This window comes from Castor canadensis, chromosome 14 (assembly GCF_047511655.1).
Source record: "Castor canadensis chromosome 14, mCasCan1.hap1v2, whole genome shotgun sequence".
NCBI lineage: Eukaryota > Metazoa > Chordata > Mammalia > Rodentia > Castoridae > Castor > Castor canadensis.
In genome coordinates, this window is record NC_133399.1 from 26,287,163 (window position 1) to 26,306,645 (window position 19,483).

At 51.1% G+C, this 19,483-nt stretch overlaps 2 protein-coding genes across 6 annotated transcripts; both read left to right on the forward strand.

The window, feature by feature from the left end:
- The first annotated feature begins 6,302 nt into the window (after positions 1–6,302).
- Positions 6,303–15,924, forward strand: Ap1m2 (adaptor related protein complex 1 subunit mu 2). 5 transcript variants are annotated; one of them, XR_012441355.1, is made up of 13 exons: positions 6,303–6,422; positions 7,689–7,845; positions 7,986–8,053; positions 10,590–10,720; positions 10,809–10,956; positions 11,072–11,198; positions 11,603–11,751; positions 11,842–11,913; positions 13,419–13,577; positions 14,395–14,520; positions 14,725–14,800; positions 15,527–15,626; positions 15,681–15,924. XR_012441355.1 is itself a non-coding variant. In XM_020167736.2 (12 exons), exons 1-12 carry the CDS (start codon positions 6,381–6,383, stop codon positions 15,547–15,549), a joined length of 1,278 nt encoding a protein of 425 aa, XP_020023325.1. In that variant the 5' UTR covers positions 6,303–6,380; the 3' UTR covers positions 15,550–15,924. The 5 variants fall into 5 exon arrangements, 2 of the variants coding, with proteins under 2 accessions (XP_020023325.1, XP_020023327.1); XR_012441354.1 differs by having other exon boundaries at positions 15,685–15,924; XR_012441353.1 differs by having other exon boundaries at positions 15,527–15,604; positions 15,637–15,924.
- A 1,059-nt stretch (positions 15,925–16,983) lies between these two features.
- On the forward strand, positions 16,984–19,454 carry Cdkn2d (cyclin dependent kinase inhibitor 2D). The gene is made up of 3 exons (XM_020167749.2): positions 16,984–17,116; positions 17,407–17,563; positions 18,503–19,454. The coding sequence occupies exons 2-3, from the start codon at positions 17,423–17,425 to the stop codon at positions 18,860–18,862; spliced, it is 501 nt and encodes a 166-aa protein (XP_020023338.1). The 5' UTR covers positions 16,984–17,116; positions 17,407–17,422; the 3' UTR covers positions 18,863–19,454.
- Positions 19,455–19,483: the final 29 nt, after the last annotated feature.

A 19,483-nucleotide genomic window follows, 5' to 3' on the forward strand; every position in this document is an offset into this window, starting at 1 on the left:
ATCCAAACCACTTCATCCATCTCGTACAATCCCTGTCTGGCATTGACCCTGGGGAAGCCATCGCAGGCCTGTGCGCCTGGGGTGTACGTGCCAAAGGGCATCATCTTCAGCCTTGATCATAACTGTGCATAATGGATGAAAATGAACACGTCCTCAACAGAAGAGGTGGATGCGGCACGATTCACAAGGGGGAATAGCGTGCAGTGGATAAAAAGGATGCAGTCACCAGGTGACATGGGACACAGATTAAAACCTCGACTCATCACCAAGCACACCCACCAGAATAGCCGAAATTAAAGCCTGTCCACATAGTGAGACCCCCTCTTCTCCAAAATGAAATTTTTCCAGGCATGGTGGTGCTTGAATGTAATCCCAGAGCTCCGGAGGCTGAGGCAGGAGGATTATGAGTTTGAGCCAGCCTGGGCTACACTGCTAAACTCTGTCACCAAAAACAAAGCGAAGTGGTTTTTTTTGTGATACTAGAATTTGAACTCAAGACCTCACATTTGCTAGACAGGTGCTCTAGCACTTGAGCCAGGACTCCCCAAGCCTGTTTTTGTGTTGGCTGTTTTCAAGATAGGGACTTCTGGAACTATTTGCCGGGACTGGCCTCAAACCCCAATCCTCCTGATCTCTGCCTCCTGAGTAGCTAGGATTACAGACAAGAGCCACTGGCATCCAGTTCAAAATCTTTTATTTTTTAGTAAAAGGAAAGAACTATTGATAACATGTGAAAACATATGAATTTAAAAACATGGCGTTATGCTTAACAAAAGAAGCCTTTTTCCATACACTTCTAGAATAAGTATAGCTAATCAACTATGTCAGTTGAACACAGAACAGTTGCTGCTTTTAGGGGTGGGAGTGATCAGACAGAGGAAGGGAGAGGCAGGGCATCTGGGTGACAGAACAGAATTGTGGTTTCACGGGTGGGTTCAGTGTGTGAGAATTTGACTTCTGCCCTTTCTTTGTATATGTTACAGTTAAAAATGGAAAAGTCCTGGACTGGGGCTGTGGCTTAAGTGGTGGCATGCTCGCTTTGCAACTGCTAAGTAGGCCCTGAGTTCAAATCACAGTATTGCTCCCCGCCAAAATAAAAATTTTAATTGGGCACAGCCTGTAATTCCAGCTACTCAGGAGTGGAGGTAGGAAAATCATGGTCCCAGGACAGCCCAAGACCCAATCTAAAAGCCAAGCTAAAGCAAAAAGGGCTAAGGGCATGACTCAAGTGGCAGAGCACCTGCCTAGATTGTGTGAGGCTCTGGGTTGGATTCCCATCCCCCCCCCCAAAAAAAAAAAAACAAAACTGAAGTGGTTTGGAAAGGTTATGACAAAACCGAATGTTTATAGAGAGCTTACCCAGCTCAGGAAAGGCATTAAATGGTTTATATTAAATCTTTATACCACTTTCCAGCAGGGAGAAGTGACTCAGAGAAGTTAAGCAACTTACCCACTGTGATGCAGTGTGCATGGGGCAGTAGGAGGAGTTGAACTCCTCAAAGTGTGAACCACATCTCACACACTCCCCACCCCAGCTACACCCCTTCCGGAAGAGTTCAGCTGTTCAGATTGTACCATTAAGTACAACCAGCAAATTACACTCAGTCATTCAGTCATTCCCACAGAGCATGGGAAAAAGAGTGAGAGAGGAAGTGAGTCTAGGGAAAACCTCTCACACGAACACACATCTATATTTTACTAAACAAAAAAGACTTTGAAGCTGGGTGCCAGTGGCTCTCGCCTGTAATCCTAGCTACTCAGGAGGCAGAGATCAAGAGGATTGAGGTTGGAGGCCAGCCTGGACAAATAGTTCATGAGACCCTATCTTGAAAGAATCCATCACATAACAAGGCTGGCAGAGAGGCTCAAGTGGTAGAGCACCTGCCTAGCAAGTGTGAGGTCCTGAGTTCAAACCCCAGTACCATAAAATAAATAAATAATATAAGATATATGGTATAACCCAGTTGTGAAAGAGGAAATTCAGGCACTCAGAAAGCATAAGACATAACTCAGAGAACATAAGACAGGGTTAGAATTTTGCAATGAGGGGTCACATGCCAGAAGAAAGAAAGAGAGAGAGGAACTGAAGCTACGGAAGTCACTATGTCTGGGGCAAAGTGTTCAAGTGGTGCCCTGTGGCTGAGGTCAGCAGGATCTGAATGTTCCAGGTGGGGTAGTGCAAGGGCAATGAGGAGCCATGGAGGATGTGAGAGTGAGTGAGGACCATAGTAACTGTGAATTCCACAGAGATCCCTTCAGTGGGGTGGAGAAGGAAATGCAGATGGAGCCTAGGGCAGGGTCCCTGGAGGGAGAACAAGACATTTAGGCTGAACTGGGAAAGGGACACTGCCTCTGGGAGACGGGGGTGGTAGCAGCTGAGGCAGGCCAGGCTGGGCAGAGGCAGGACACAGAACTGCTCTGTTCTCTGGCCTCACTGAAGCTTTCGGGCTCATGAATTTTTCAGCCAAACCAGCCTTGAGTTTCAGATTCCAGGGCTCTGGGCCCGAGCTTTTGTGTTCTGTTTACTGTCTGAAAGCATCTCAGGCCCCCAGGAGAGGGATTCTTTCAGAGTTCTGCAATGGCTAGGCTGGAGTGACCCATTCCTGCACACACACACCCCCTCTGCACACACATACACCATCACCAAGAGCAGGACGCTGGTAGGAATGTGGAGGCCTCCCTCTTGTGGGCAGAGGCGGTATAAAATCTTGGGCTTTGTAGGGCTGGAATTCCAGCTCTGACACTTTTCTGGCTGGGTGACTTTCTGAAAGTCACTTACCCTCTCTGAGTTGAGTCTTAGTTTCCCACCCATTAAGTGAAGATTATAGGTTTCTGTAACTCAAACCTTTGTCCCGTGGATTCCTGCTTCGGGGACATTTAGGGCAGTGCCTGCATATAATAACACTGGGTGTGATGGTGCACACCTAAGTATAAGTACTTGGGAGGCAGAGGCAGGAGGATCCCAAGTTCAAGGACAGCCAAGTTCAAATTAGTGAGACCCTATCTCAAAAGCAAAAATAAAATACTGAAGGGCAGGGGGCGTAGCTCAGTGGTAGACCACTTGCTTCATATGCACAAGGCCTTGGATTCAAACTCAGCAATAAAATAAGAAACCCCAAGGCAGGCACAAGTGGCTCACACCTATAATCCTAGCTACTTGGGAGGCAGAGATGAGGAGGATCCAGGTTCGAGGTCCGCTGGGACAAATAGTTCAAGAGACCATATCTTGAAAATACCCATTGCAAAAAAAAAGGGCTGGCCGAGTGGTTCAAGTGGTAGAGCACCTGCCTAGCAAACCCTTAGTTCTAACCCCAGTACTGTCAACAAAACAAAATGTGTATCTAGCAAGACAGAAGAATAAGTGTGGTGGTGCATACCTGTAATCCCAGCACTTGGGAGGCTGAGGCAGGAAAATTGAGAGCTCAAGGCCAGTCTGGGCTACAGATCAAGACCCTGTCTCAAAAAAACAAAACTGGGCACTGATGGCTCGTACCTGTAATCCTAATTTGGGAGGTTGAGATTGGGAGGATCAGCATTGCAGTCCAGCTTGACAAATAGTACGTGAGACCCCCCATCTTCAAAATAACCAGAGCAGTTTCTGCTGGGTATTGGGGGGGGGAGAGGGAGGGGGCAGTGTGGGTGGTAAGGGAGGGGGTGGGGGCAGGGGGGAGAAATGAACCAAGCCTTGTATGCACATATGAATAATAAAAGAAAAATGAAAAAAAAAAGAAAAACAAACAAACAAAAAAATAACCAGAGCATTAAAAAAATAATAATAATAACCAGAGCAAAAATGGACTGGCAGTGTGGCTCAAGTGGTAGAGCACCTGCTCTGCCAGTGTGAAGCCCTGAGTTCAAACCCCAATCCTACTAAATAAAAAAAAGTACAGTCTCTAGGTTAAGGAAGAGTTTGACAGCATACTTTTTGAGAAGCTACTGGGTTAGTTTAATGGTAAGTAAATAAGATGCTAACAGAGGAGGGTTCTGAGGAAATTAAGGTGCAAGGAGACAGAGGTGCCAGAACATCCCTGGCGGAGTTTCAAAGAGAGGTTCATGAGCTGTCTCTTTTTTCCTTTTTCCAGAGGACTGAGGTTGCCAGGTAGAGTGGAGTTAATAAGCAACTCCCATGCTGTGTCACCTGATGAGTAATTTAAGAAATAAAGTCTGGCCCTTTGTCACTCTGTAAACAGGAAGTCCAAATCTAGAAACAATAGATTACAATAAGACCTTAGGAACTTTAAAAAAAAATTATTTTTGGCAGCAGTGGGGTTGGAACTCAATGCCTCATACTTGCTAGGCAGGCGCTCTACACTTGAACCATTCATTCTGCCAGCCCTGTTTTGTATTGGGTATTTTTGAGATAGGGTCTCTTGAAACTATTTGTACAACTGGCCTCAAACCATGATCCTCCTGATCACCTAGGATTACAGGTGTGAGCCAAGGGGCCAAGTACACACACACAAACACCCAGAACTGTTAATTTTAACAAAGTAAGAGAGATCACCCAGGGTGCAGATGAAAATCCTGCCCAGTTCCTTTCCTGCTTATCTGACAAGCGCTACCATTTCACTCATTTAGACCTTGACTCCATGGAAGGAAAATCTATTCTGGCTGTGAACTTCATCTCCCAATTGGCCCTTGACAGTTAGCACAACTCCAGAAACTTGTAAGGGACAGATACCCCCATTCTGAGAAATGGTGGATGTGACTTTTCAAAATTTCAGCACTAGTGATGGAGAATCAAGAAAGGCTAAAATTAAGTAAATCAACTTAAAAGGAAGGTGTAAAGTCTATGCAGCTGATGGTTGGTACTACTGGCAATGCCATTAAAGAGGACCTACCCCAGGCCACTGGACAACCCAGTGCCTCTGACTATGGCGCCAAAAATGGGGCCTGCTTCTGCTGTAAGCAACCTGGCCACTGGAGCAGTAAATGCGCTCAAATGCAACCATCTCCAGGACTTTGTCCCCAATGCAAATAAGAGACAAGCTGGAAGAGGGATTGTCCTTTCCTTAAGAAAGGAGGGAAGAGAGCCAGGTGCTGGCGGTTCATGCCTGTAATTCTAGCCCCCTCAAAATAATAAAATAAATGAATAAGTAATATTATTAATAATAAAAGTACCATCACTTGTCCTGCTTTGTTACCTACAGTTCTTGGGGCCAAATGGAAGAATTTTAGGGAAAGAATAAATTTAGTCCAGGCACTGGTGGCTCACACCTGTAATCCTAGCCACTCAGGAGGCAGAGATCAGGAAGATCAAGGTTTGAAGCCAGCCTAAGAAAATAGTTCGTGAGACCCTATCTTGAAAAAAAAAAAACTATCACAAAAAGGGATGGTGGAGTGGCTCAAGGTGAAGGCCCTGAGTTCAAACCCCAGGACTGCCAAAAGACCAAACAAAACAAAAACCACAAAGAATAAATTAACTAGTAAAATTTATTGAATGAATGAATTAGTTGAACAAATATTGAACATTCAGTGACAGGCACTGGGGACACAACATATGAATAGGGAAAATTCCCCTATTGGGTTTGACATGTGTGATGGACAGACAGGAGGAAGGAGATGGATGGATGAATAAATGGACAAGTGGGTGGATGGATGGGTGGTTGGATAGGTAGATGAATGGGTGGGTGGATGGGTGGGTGAATTGGTGGGTAGATGGATGAATAAGTGGGTGGGTGGATGGATAGATGGATGTGTGAATAGATACATGGATGGATGGATGGATGAATGGATGGGTGAGTGGATGGATGGGTGGATGGATGGATGGATGGATGGATGGATGAATGGATGGGTGAGTGGATGGATGGATGGATGGATGGATGAATGCATGGGTGAGTGGGTGAGCGGATGGGTGGATGAATGCATGGGTGAGTGGGTGGATGGATGGATGGGTGGATGGATGGATGGATGGATGGATGGATGAATGGATGGGTGAGTGGATGGATGGATGGATGGATGGATGAATGCATGGGTGAGTGGGTGAGCAGATGGGTGGATGAATGCATGGGTGAGTGGGTGGATGAATGCATGGGTGAGTGGGTGGATGAATGCATGGGTGAGTGGGTGGATGAATGGATGGGGGGATGCATGCATGCATGCATGGACAATTGGAAGGGATCTCCTTACATCCACACAGGCTCTCTTAATTGCCTAGGGAGTGTGAGGCGGGCTAGCTGTCCCACCCCACGTCGCCCCCTCCCCAGCCTGCAGCGATCTTCGCGTCGGCAGACTGCGCCGCTCACCTGGTGGCCTCCCCTTTAAGACGCACTCACCTGGGTGCTCACCTGGGCGCGGGCGCTTCCGCAGGAAGAAGGAAGCTGCGCCGCGGTCGCCTCTTGGCGCTCGGTCCCCGCCTCCTAGGTCCACCGGCCGCCACCATGTCTGCCTCGGCCGTCTTCATTCTCGACGTCAAGGGCAAGGTGAGGGGGGGCGCCAGGAATTGAGGGAGCGACAGGTGAGGCCGCGCACTGTGCGCGCGGGCCAGGGATACCGCAGGGGGGACACTGCGGTCCCCAGCAATCCATGGGACCCTTGGGTCGGATCCCATCTCCAGCATTTACACATCGTGTGCCCGAGACAAGGGGCTTCGCCTTTCTGAACCTCAGTTTCTCTGTGTGAGAAGTGGGAATTAGAAAGGCCCCCACTCACTGAGACTCGGCGTGTGAACCACTTAGTCCTGCTGCAAACCTAAGGCGTCAATAAATGGAGATAAAAATGTCCTTAACAATCACCCCTGGGGAAGGCAAAAGAGTCCCTTCGAAGCTGCTGTGTCCCTTCCTGATGTCTCCTTCGTTTAATGGGATTGATAACAACATGGGGAAATTAAATTTCCTGCTCATAATAATAGTGACAGCTGAGAGGGTGCGGGGGTGCAGGCCTGTAGTTCCAGCTACTCGGGAGGCTGAGGTAGGAGGATCTCTTGAGCCAGGAGTTCAAGAACAGCCTGAGCAACAGGCAAGACCCTGTCTCAAAACAAACAAACAAAGCAAAACGAAAAATAATCCCAGCTTCATCGTCTTGGTACTTTTGAAGCCTTAGACAAGATCAGGTTCGATGTCATTTCCCACTCCCTGTGGCCATATTTACAGCCTCAGTCCCCCCAATGTGGAAAACAGTGAGAACTGAAGAAATTAGGAAATGTACAGTCTGATTGAGGGGTTTTTTTTTTCCAATTTTTTTTGGTGGGACTGGGGTTTGAAAGGGCTTTGCTCTTGCAAAGTGGGCACCCTACTTCTTGAGCCACACCTCCAGTCCGTTTTGCTCTGGTTATTTTGGAGATGGGGTGGGGGTGGGCCGGGTCGCATGAACTATGGCTGGCCTCGATCCTCCATCCTCTTGATCTCAGCCTCCCAAGTAGCTAGGATTACAGGAACCCAGCTGTGTGATTGCTTTTTCTGGTGCTGGGGATGAATCCAGGGCCTGGCACATGGCCAGGTAAGTGCTGAACCACTGAGTTGCACCTCCTCAGTCCCAAACACTCACTGTGTAGTAAACAGACTAGACCTCAGTGAGGGCTGTTGCTATCACATGTCCACTTAACAGGCGGGGAAACCGAGGCACGCAGAGGCAGTGCCTCGCCCAGGTGCCTCAGCTAGGAAGCCTGGTCAAAATTAGGTACTCCAAGACCCTCATGGGGTGGGTTCTCGGATACTGGTGGTGACCCCTTCCTCTCTGCCCATCCTCAGCCCTTGATCAGCCGCAACTATAAAGGCGACGTGGCCATGACGGAGATCGATAACTTCATGCCTCTGCTCATGCAGCGGGAGGAAGAAGGCGCGCTGGCCCCGCTGCTGAGCCATGGCCGGGTCCACTTCCTGTGGATCAAACACAGCAATCTCTACCGTACCCAGCCCAGGCGGGGGCTGCACATATGCAGTGACTCAGGGGGGAATGGGGACAGTTGGGGGGGTGGCAGGGGACAGTGGAGTTCCCCCCCCCCCCCCCCAGCAAAAGCACCTTTTCCTTAACCTTGCTGACCCCAGTGGTGGCCACCACGCTGAAGAACGCAAACGCCTCTCTGGTCTACTCCTTCCTCTACAAGACGGTGGAGGTAGGTACTGGCCGCTCATTGGCCGGCTGGTCTGTCAGTCTACCTTTTGTGCCCTCCCCTTTCCAAAGCCCTGACCTTAGGTGAGTGAGCTCTTGCCCGTCCCTCTCCACCACTGTTTTCTTAGATGCTTAGGAGGTCATTTGTCCCTCTAGCACAGGAGCCAAGGAGATTCCCAAGTATATGTCCTCCAGCTGAGCCAGAGGACTTGGGCTCCAATCCTAGCTCTCCCACTTTTTTGCTGTGTGACTTTGAACAAGTCCCTGTCCCTGTCTGAACTGGAGGTTATTATGAGCTGGCTCAGAGGCATTGTACCAATTAGTCAAATGAATATCTATGAGGACAAAGATACTCAGTTTAGTCATTTCCATGGAGATTGGCTCCAGGACCACCCAAGATGTCCAAAGCCACCTTGCTCAAGTACGTATATAAAAAGGCTGTAGCATTTGCACAGAACTCAGCCTCTCGTATGCTTTCAACCAGCTCTAGATGAACTGTGTTAAGGCTGTGCAAAAAACTGTTAGATTGTATTGTTTAGGGAATAATTTTTTCTTTTTCAAATATATTTATTTATTTTGTCAGTACTGGGGTTTGAAGTCAGGGCTTCCGTTTATGCCCAGACTAGCCTACACTTTGATCTTCCCACATAGCTGGGAGGACAGGTGTATGTCACCAAGCCCAGCTTGTTGAGATGTTATCGCCACTGACCCCGGGGTTCTTTTTGTAAATTTTTGACTCATAACCAGTTGAATCCACTGGTTAGACAGAAAACGTGTGGCTACAGAGCCCAAGTGCATACAGTAAGTGCTCAACAAGGTTTATTATTACAGAGAGTATTATTATGAATCAATATAATAGTCACACACTGTGCTTTTCTGAGGACTTACTATGTGTGACTCTTTTTTTTCCTCCCCCCCCCGCCATGCTGGGATTTGAACTCAGGGCCTACACCTTGAGCCACTCCACCAGCTCTTTTCTTTGAAGGGTTTTTTGAGATACAGTCTTGCAAACTATTTGCCCAGGCTGACATTGAACTGTGATCCTCCTGAATAGTTAGGATGACAGGTGTGAGCCACCAGTGCCTGGCTACACGTGCTACTCTTGATAAATGTGACTATTTGTTAGCCAGGTATGGTGACACACACCTGTAATTTCAGCACTTGGGAGTCTGAGGCTACAGGATCGAGAATTTGAGACTGGTTTGGGCTACATAGTGAGGCCCCATCTCAATAAAAGTAAAGAAATACTTAATGATTGGCCTTCCCTCTGCCAGGTAAAGGGGGACACGGGTATGGAGGGGACAGGTAAAGTCCTGGCTCTCTTGGCCATTGATGTTAATCAAAGGAATCAGAAAATGTCCTGGTGAGTTAGAGGGCATGGAGGAGACCGAATGGAACACTTTGATTAGGACAGGGGTGCTGTCTCACAGAAGGGGAAGGAACAGATCATAGAAAAAGGGACATCTGAGCTGAGGCCTGAATGACAACCCACTGTGAGGTGAGCTGGAAGGACAGCATGCTAGGCAGAGGATACAGCAGATGCAAAGGCCCCGAGGTGTGACTAGAAAAAAGGCCAGTGGGCTTGGTGCAGGTTCAAATGTTGAATGAGTGACAATTTCTCTGCTGAGTGATACAGATAACAGAATCCCTTATCTGAAATTCTTGAGTGTTTCAGATATTCGATCTGTTCACATTGTGGGATATTTGCATATGCATAATGAGTTATGTCAGGGATGGGATCCACTCAAGTCTAAACATGATATTTACAACTTATTTAATAGTCTGGAGATCGTTTTTTTGGGGATTTGAACTCAGGGCCTCACACTTGCAAGGCAGCCCTTTTTTATGTTGGGTATTTTTGTGATAGGGTCTCCAGAACTATTTGCCCAGGCTGATTTCAAACCTCAATCCTTCTGATTTCTGCTTCCTGAGTAAGTTGGATTACAGGCATGAGCCACTGGTGCCCAGCAGGAGATAGTTTTATATCTTGGTTTCTTTTCTTTTTTTTGGACAGTATTAGGGTTTGAACTCAGGGCTTCACACTCAAAAAGCAGGTGTTCTGTAGCTTGAGCCACACCTCCAATCCCTTTTGCTCTGGTTATTTTGGAAATGGAGGTCTTACATACTATTTCTCTGGGCTGGCCTCAAACCTTGATCCTCCCAATCTCAGCCTCCAAGTAGCTGGGATTACAGGTATGAACCCCCAGTGCCTGGCATAAAGGGTGTTTTAATTCTTCTTTCCACACATCTTCCCAGACCTCTCTGCACTCTGGTCCTCTGCAGTTTCTCATGCTTTCTTTCTCACTGCTCCCAGCATGTCGGGTCACATTGGTCCCATATTGGTGACCTGTCCATTTTCCTCAGCAGGCTGTGAGGACAGAGACAACCCCCCCCCCCAACTGATTGGTTGACCATTCATGTCTCAGTCCAAGTATGCAGCAGGTGCTCATAACTTGTGTGTTGAATGAATGGCTGAGTGGACAGCCAGCCCATGACCATGACCTATGGGGGTTGGGGGTGTCTGTCTGCTGCCACCCCAGGTCTTCTGTGAGTACTTCAAGGAGCTGGAGGAGGAGAGCATCCGTGACAACTTTGTCATCGTCTACGAGCTGCTGGACGAGCTCATGGACTTCGGCTTCCCGCAGACCACGGACAGCAAGATTCTGCAGGAGTGAGTGGGTGCTGGGTGCAAGCGCACAGGGCAGGGCTGGGGAGGCGTCCCTGGGTGTAGCTGCTGGTGCCTGATGCTGTCCCACCAGGTACATCACGCAGCAGGGCAACAAGTTGGAGACTGGCAAGTCGCGGGTGCCACCCACTGTCACCAACGCTGTGTCTTGGCGCTCTGAGGGCATCAAATATAAGAAAAACGAGGTCTTCATTGATGTCATAGAGTCTGTCAATCTGCTGGTGAGCCCCACACCTCCATGGCACCCCACCAAGGCCTGGGGGGGGAGGGCAGGAGGCAGGGCCTTTTACCTGCTGGCCCCCTTCCTTCCATATGACCTCCCTCCCCCTCCCCCAGGTCAATGCCAACGGCAGTGTCCTACTGAGTGAGATTGTAGGCACCATCAAACTCAAGGTGTTTCTGTCGGGAATGCCAGAGCTGCGGCTAGGCCTCAACGACCGCGTGCTCTTTGAGCTCACTGGCCGTAAGATTTGGGGGGACCTCCTTCCCAGGGGTGCACAAGGGAACCCGAGGCCCGGCTGGTGGTATCTGGGGACCCAAATTGCAGCCAGTTCTGAAATAAGTACTCGCGCCTCGCGCGTCCTCTGCTGGTCAAGTCCAGTACTGCAGCTTCAAGTTCACTGGAACAATGCTTTTTTTTTTTTTTTAAATATTGAGCAGGTTTTGTTCCACGCGCAGTCCTGACCTTTGTAGTGGGAGGAGGAGACCCATTAACATTATAATTAAAGGCCTGACGGCGGGAGCCAGGCTCTCTGGGTCTCAGTTTCCCTATGTGTCATGTGGGGTGAAGGTGGTAGTGGGTGGGGAAGGTGAAGGTTGAGTCCCTTCCCTGACCCCCCAGGGTCACTCTGCTTGCTGGGTTCCGAGTTTCAGGCAGCAAGAACAAGTCCGTGGAGCTGGAGGACGTGAAATTCCACCAGTGTGTGCGACTTTCTCGCTTTGACAATGACCGAACCATTTCCTTCATCCCACCTGATGGGGACTTTGAGCTCATGTCCTATCGCCTCAGCACCCAGGTGAGGCAGGGTCAAACCCCAGGATGGTGGGGTGGGCTGAGGGCTGACATCAGAGTCTGCCAGAACTACAACGGTCCTTTCTGTCTACAGGTGAAGCCACTGATCTGGATTGAGTCTGTCATTGAAAAATTCTCCCATAGCCGAGTGGAAATCATGGTCAAGGTGGGCTCTGGTGGAACACTTATTAAGAGAATCTATTCCATCCTGTCCTCTTCCCTATCTGAGCTCACCTCACCCTCCTCGCTCACACTGCCAGCCACACTGGACTCCTGGTTGATTTTCAAGTGTGCTGGCCACAGGGCCTTTGTACCTGCCATTCCTACTCTTCTTTCAGCTGGGGCCTCCCTCCCTCAGCCCTTTCAGGGCTCTGCTGTGCTGGGCATGCTATCCACTTTCTTTTCTTGTCCTCAGAGTCCTTGACTCCTGATGTTCACGGAGTATTCTCTGCAATGTTTCAATAATGAAAAGACTGTTAGCTGGTCACATTGATTTTAATTCAGCCTGTACTTTATATAAGAGACTAACAGGCACATGGGAAGAAAACAAAAGGTATGGTCATTGTCCCCAACCTAAGGGGCTTGCAGGCCACTTGAGATAGGTGATGAGTGATGGGCAAATTTTCTTAGCTGAGCCTTCAAAATAGATCCCTAGGGGCTAGCAGTGTGGCTCAGTGGCAGAGCTCCTGCTTCCCATGATGAGGCCCAGGGTTTCATCTCCAGCAAGAAGAGACAGCAAAAGCCAGAGACCTTCCTGGGGCCCACAAGGCCCTGCACTGACTTTCCTGTCACCTCCCTGACTGTACTTCCTTTGTCCCCTGCACTCACTCCAGCCACAGTGGCCTTCTCACGGTTTCTGAAGAGCACCAAGCAAAGTCCTACCCCAGGGCCTTTGCATTGGCCTTTCCCTTTTCCTGGATCATCCAGCCCCTGCAACCCAGATATCCACCTGTCTCCTCCTGTTATTTGCTTAAATATCACCTCCTTACAGTCCTTTCTTGCCCTCAAGTGTATTCATTTATTTATTGTTTATTTGCACTGCTGGGGATGGAACACAGGGCCTCATGCAGGCTAGGCAGGTGCTGTACGCCCCCAGCCCCAACCCCTACTATAGAGAATTAGTGAGAGGGCTAACTGCTTGGCAATGAACCCAACACTTTGATGGGCTCAGTTAATGCCAGATACCACATGGAAACTGATGGGCTGGGCATGGCTGTGTGTGGCTGTAATCCCAGCTGCTCAGGAGGTAAAGGTGGAAAAAATGAGCTCTAGGCCAGCTGGGGGAAAATTATTGAGAACCTGTCTCAAAAACAAAACACAAACAAAAGGACTGGGAGTACAGCTCAGTGTTAGAGAACTTGCCTAGCATTTAAAAAAAAAAAAAAAAAGGTGAATGTTTGAGCGAATTTAATTTTTAAATTTATTTTGGTGGGACTGGGATTTGAACTCAGGGCTTCACACTTGCAAAGCAGGCGCTCTACTGCTTGGGTCACACCTCCAGTCAATTTTGCTTGGGTTATTTTGGAGATGGGGTCCTGAGAACTATTTGCCCAGCTGGTCTGATACTGCAATCCTCCCCATCTCAGCTTCCCAAGTAGCTGGGATTATAAGCGTGAGCCACTGTGCCCGGCTGTGAGTGAATTCTTCATACCCCTTGTCTCTCCCGGGTAGGCCAAGGGGCAGTTTAAGAAGCAGTCAGTGGCCAATGGCGTGGAGATATCCGTGCCTGTGCCCAGCGATGCTGACTCCCCGCGCTTCAAGACCAGTGTGGGCAGTGCCAAGTACGTGCCGGAAAAGAATGTAGTTATTTGGAGTATTAAATCCTTCCCGGTGAGTACCCAGGGACAGGCAGGGGTACTTGTGGGAGATAGGACTGCAAAGGGACCCGGGGCAAGTGGAGAAAAAGCCAGAGAGCCATCCTTTGGGAGTGATAAAGATGGAACCAGGGCCAGTCTTTTTCACACTTGGGTAAACTGAGGCTTCATGACCCAAAGTGGGTTTGAGTGCCCAACTTCTCCTCTAAGGTCCCAAGGAACTCATTCTGGTTAAGATTTCTCATTTTGCCTTTCTGCACTGAGTGGGCTTGGGAAACCCATCTCACCCTTTCCCCCACGGACTCAGTTTGCTTCTCTGTAAAATGGGCTGATGATCAAGTGCCCACATCCTTGACTCACTGGAGAATTTATTTTTTTTGGGGGGGGGGGGGGTGGAGTTTGGTCTTTTGAGACAGGGTACTGCTGTTTGAACTCAGGGCTTGAGCCACACCTACAGCCCTTTCCTGCTTTGATTATTTTTCACATAGGGTCTTATCTCACATTTTTGTCTGGAACCAGAACCAAACTTCAGTCCTCCTACTTATGCATCCTCCCATTGCTGGGATGATAGTGAACTACCATGTCTGGTTTATTAGTTGAGATGGGGTCTCTAACTTTTTGCCTTGGCTAGCCTCGAACCTCAATCCCCCTGGTCTGTACCTCCCTACTGGCTGGGATTATAGGCATGCTCCACTGCACCTGCCCAACAGCCTTGATTTTTCACGTCTGTGAAATGAGTCAAGTACAGAACTTGTTCTGGGCGTTGGTTTGTGAGGATGTCTGGGGTGGGTCGAGGCCACCCCAGTGAGTCTGGTGACCATGTCTCCCCTCAGGGGGGCAAGGAGTACCTGATGCGGGCCCACTTTGGCCTACCCAGTGTGGAGAAGGAGGAGGTGGAGGGCCGGCCCCCCATTGGGGTCAAGTTTGAGATTCCCTACTTCACCGTCTCAGGCATCCAGGTGAGGAGAGTGTAGGGGGCACCTCTCCCTGACCTTAGTGGCTTCCCCCTCTCTCGTGTCCCTTGGTTCACGTCACCCCACATCCCTGGCCTGTGTTCTCATGGACCCTAAGCCTTTCCTATGGCCTCTTTCTCTGTGAGCCTTAGTCCCCTCCCTCTCTGTCTGGCCTGTGTCACCTGTGTCCCCTCCTTTGCTCATTTCCAGGTCCGTTACATGAAAATCATTGAGAAAAGTGGCTATCAGGCCCTTCCCTGGGTTCGTTACATCACCCAGAGTGGCGGTAAGACTGCCGGGCTCCCTGGGACAATGGGGTCCAGAAGGTGGGGGGGTGGAGACTCAGGGCTTGAGTCTCATTCTGCCTCAGACAACTCTGAAACTCAACAGGCTTAGCTCCAGGCCGGTCTCTCCTTGCTGTGCCACCCCAGGGCCTCAGTTTGCACATTTTTTCTTTTTTTGTGGTGCTGGGGTTTGAACTCAGGGCCTACACCTTAGCCACTCCACCAGCCCTATTTTTGTGATGGTTTATTGAGATAAGGTCTTGCAAACAATTTGCCAGGGCTGGCTTCAAACCTCGGTCCTCCTGATCTCTGCCTCCTGAGTAGCTAGGATTACAGGCGTGAGCCACTGGTGCCGGCTTTGTACATTTTTATAATGGATCAGTGGTCAACTTCAGGCTGGTGAACACCTAGCACCCCCAGGTCGTGTTGGGAAACCAGGTTGTTGCCAAGGTTATGGCGCCTGAGTTTCACCCCAGCCTGAGCTGGGTGAACTATTTTCAGGGCCAATTGAGTGCCACAGGCCTTTTGCACCTGCAGGGCCTTCCACTAGGAATGACTCTTTTCCTAATATCCACATTGCCCCTCAATTCAGGCCTCAAATGAAATGTCCTCTTTTCAGGGAGACCGTCCCTCTAGCCTTCCTGTTTAAACAGCATGGACTTTTTGGGGGGGGTAGTTTCCCTCTTTCCCCCTTTCTGAGATGTCTCTGCTCACTGTTTTTTCTGCAGATTATCAAGTTCGAACCAGCTAGAAGGGAGGAGCAGAGGCTTGGACACAGGGCTCCCTCTCCCCAGGCTCTGGCTGCAGATTTTAGAGGGTGGGGAAGTGGTGTGTGTGTGATTTTAGAGGGTGGGGAAGTGGTGTGTGTGTGTGTGTGTGTGTGTGTGTGTGTGTGTGTGTGTGTGTGTGTGTGTGTAGCAATGAGTTTGATTCAGCAGTTCCCACCCTGATTTTTATATGAAGAAATATCAGAGGGGCTTGAAACTCCCCCTCACGAGTGCCTTCTTTTGCAGTGGTCTGCCTTAGGGGGTCCCGGGGGCCGCACCTTCATAGCTGCTGAGCCCAGAGGCCCTGCTGGGCCACTCCTCTGACTTTTAGGGTGTCATTAAAAAGAGTCTAGCTGCTGTGTTTGTGCTTCTCGGCTGGGGACTGGGAATGCCAGGGACATCCCTGACGTGCTGGGGCGGTGGGTCATCTTTGCTCACCTTTCACCCGGGACCCGTTTCCGCCTTCACTTCCCTCCCCCCCACAGCCGCCAGAGGGCGCCTTAACTTCTAAATCAGATGAGGCTCTTTTAAAACCTCCCGTGGTTCTCGCCTGAAAAGTTAAAAGGCCACCACAGTCCACAGGCTTGAGCTGCACTACCCTACCCCAACCCCACCTACTAGTTCCCCTTTCCTCCCACTCTCTAACTCATACCAGGCACACTCCGACCACAGTGCCTTTGCATCGGCGGTGCCCCCCCACCGTGGAATGCTTTTCCCCAGCAATCCACACGGCCCCCCCCCGTGGAATGCTTTTCCCCAGCAATCCACACGGCCCGGGGTTGGAATGAGGCCTCTGTAGCTGCCTCCTGCAACTCTCCTTCCTGCCTCGCCCACGTGGCAGCTGTCGGGTTAACTTTCCTCCTTGCCAGAGCCGGCTGATCTAGAGCCTGAGTCCCTTCTCACATATCCCTATTACTCATTTAATTGTTTTTGTGCTGCTTAATGCTATCTAAAATTATTCAGTTATATGACCGCTCTCGAACGCCCAGAACCGTTCCTGCACGCAGGATCAATGAATGAAATAAAACTCCCAGCGTAGAGTAAGAGCTAATAAATGCTCCCCGGGTGAGTGACTGAATCGTAGAACCCGGGACTGGGAAGTCCTAGCCCTGCTTCCCTTCTCCCCCGGAGGCGCCGAAATATCGGAGCAGCCCGCACTACCCTGTCCCTGACCTTTCTCCCTTGGGTCAGTTAAACCGGCTCTCTTTCCCGCCCGCCCTGCCGGTTTGAAAAACCGAAAACCCCGCCATTGCCGGCGGTCCACCGGTCGTCGCGCTCTAGCCAATCAGGAGCCGCGCCGCCCACACCAGCGCTCGAAAACCTCCCCAGTGACGCGCGTTCATTGGCTGTGCGGGCCGTGTGGGACGGAGCGCCGTAAGGTCGCAGGCTGGGCAAAGGGGCTCGGCTACAAAGTCTCGAGTTTGTAAGAAAACAAACAGCAGCGTTCGGGGGCGTGGCCGGCGGCGCGCTGGCTCCGCCCCCTGGCGGCTTAGTCGGCTGCGGCTGCCGCGCAGGCTCAGAACAGACCCCGCCCGTGGAGAAGGAGGGAGGGTGAGTTGGGGGGAGACCCGGCCCCCAAGGGGCGGGCGCCGGGCTGGGCCCTGCGGGCAGCTGAGGGTTGAGCCGGGTTCCCAGCCCCTCACCGCAAGCCGGGTTGACAGGGGGAGGAGCCGGCTGCGAGAGCGGGGGTCGCACGGGAGCCCGGGACTGGCAGAGCCAAGGCGGGGAGTCTAGCGCAGGCCCGGCGCATCGCGACCGAGCCCCGGGAGGGAGGGCGGCTCGGGGCAGCGGCGCCTGGTTCCCCCGCACTGACTGCCTGGGCTGGGACTGGGGCTTCGCAGACCCCCCAGTGTCGACATGCTGCTGGAGGAAGTCCGCGCCGGTGACCGGCTGAGTGGCGCCGCGGCCCGGGGCGACGTGCAGGAGGTGCGCCGCCTTCTGCACCGCGAGCTGGTGCACCCCGACGCCCTGAACCGCTTCGGCAAGACGGCGCTGCAGGTGAGGCCCGGCCTGCCGGGCGAAGGTGGGGTAGGGGAGTCAGGCGAGGACTGGGACCCCAGACCCCTTCCCTCTCATCTCCTGGGCCCCGCTGGTGATTCCCCCCCACCTCGGGCGCCAGTCTTCCTTCTTTGAGCTGTTGTCCCCCACGGTCCCCTGGGGTGCGTGGTGGGTGAAGGTAGGGTGGGGGAGGGGAGGGCTTTTCATCTTCCCTGAAGGATTCTCGTTCTAGGCAGAGCGGTTCTTGCTCCACGGGTGAGGACTCAGCTTCTTTGTCTCAGTTCCATGGGGACAGTTCAGGTTTCTTGAGACCCGATCTCTGGAAGGAGGGATTCATGTCTCCCCAGGGGAGATCCCATTTTCTGGGGAGCTGCTGAAAGCCATCTGGTTTCTTGGGAGGGGTCCTTCATTCCTGGGGGCTGAGCGGATTCTTAGCATCTTCTGGGTGCCCCGATAGAAGAACGCTGTTATATCAAATAAGGTCTCTATCTTGGGGGGGGGACATTTTGCTGCAGAGCCCCCACTTCTTGGAGGAGGTGACTAGGAATCCTGAGGAGTCTTCTCCCTGGGCAGAGGGGCTCCAGGTTCCCCTGGGCAGTCCTTTCCCTTGAGGGGCCTGTCAAATTCTCTGGTGTCCATTCTCAGTGTCTGGCGGGGGGGGGGTTATATTTTCTGTAGACTTCTTCTATACTGGGGAGGGTCTCTGGTTCTTTGAGGGAGGTTCTCAGGTCCTTGAAAGTTCCTAGTAGAACTTGTTCTCTGGGACCCCCAACAACCTCCCAGGGGCTTGCCTTCCTGGGGTGTCTCCATTGTCTAGTTGACCTCTTCTCTGGCGTTTTCTATTCCTGGAGGACCGTCTTTCTGGACGAGCCTCCTCTCCAGTGACTCTTTTCTAGACCCCCTTCCTTGAGGACCTCCTGACCCTCTGTCCACACATAGGTCATGATGTTTGGAAGCCCCACCATCGCCTTGGAACTTCTGAAGCAAGGTGCCAGCCCCAATGTCCAGGACGACTCTGGTACCAGTCCCATCCATGACGCAGCCCGCACCGGGTTCCTGGACACCCTGAAGGTCCTTGTGGAGCATGGTGCGGATGTCAACGCTCCTGATGGCACAGGAGCGCTGCCCATCCATCTGGCGGTGCGGGAGGGCCACAGCGCTGTGGTCAGCTTCCTGGCTTCTGAGTCTGACCTCCATCACAGGGACGCCAGCGGGCTCACACCCCTGGAGCTGGCGAGGCAGAGAGGGGCTCAGGACCTCTTGGACATCCTGCAGGGGCACACAGTAATCCCGCTGTGACCCAGGGCCACCCTTTCGATCAAGAGTGGGTTCTATATCAGAAGAGGAGGAAAGAAACACTTTCTCTTCTCCTCCTCTCATTGCAGAAGGGAGGAGGAGGAGCTGTTTGTGGCTTATTGGTGTTGATTTCTGGGGTGCGTGTGTTTGGGGGACGTTTCTCGTTTGTTTTTCTCACTCCTTTCGGTGTGTTGGACAGAGAAGGGCTCCTACAGGCTACAGCTGCCTAAACGGTTCAGTTTCTCCTGCACCCCAGGCTGTTGGGGCGTCAGATTAGACTCAAGGGCAGAGCGTTTAAAGCCCCAGTCCCAGAGTGAGGTCATCACCTCCAGGGCTCCTGGAACCTGGTGACCTTGGTCGGCTGTGGAGATAGGGAGCCCTGAAGTGTGTGCCCTGCTTCGGGCATGGGGGGAGGGGGAAGTGTTTCAAATCAATAAAAGAGTAGCATGAGTTCATTCATATTTTGTTGGAAGATCTTTCCAGTCTCTTGTACAGCGTTTAAAAAAAAGAGATTCTATTTATTAAGCTTTATGGAAAAAATTGTTGTGTGTGATAATTTAATGTTTTTACCCATTAAATTAAGACTTAAGCATGATCACTGCGCGGGTGGCTTCTGATTTGTGA

What these genes read in the sequence shown, in the direction of transcription:
- Ap1m2 (XM_020167736.2), top strand. Translation starts at nt 6,381, where the DNA reads ATGTCTGCCTCGGCCGTCTTCATTCTCGACGTCAAGGGCAAG. An exon ending in TCCTCTACAAGACGGTGGAG is followed by an intron (nt 8,054 to 10,589) that starts GTAGGTACTGGC and finishes CTGCCACCCCAG; the next exon opens with GTCTTCTGTGAGTACTTCAA. An exon ending in TTACATCACCCAGAGTGGCG is followed by an intron (nt 14,801 to 15,526) that starts GTAAGACTGCCG and finishes TTTTTTCTGCAG; the next exon opens with ATTATCAAGTTCGAACCAGC.
- Cdkn2d (XM_020167749.2), top strand. Translation starts at nt 17,423, where the DNA reads ATGCTGCTGGAGGAAGTCCGCGCCGGTGACCGGCTGAGTGGCGCCGCG. An exon ending in TCGGCAAGACGGCGCTGCAG is followed by an intron (nt 17,564 to 18,502) that starts GTGAGGCCCGGC and finishes GTCCACACATAG; the next exon opens with GTCATGATGTTTGGAAGCCC.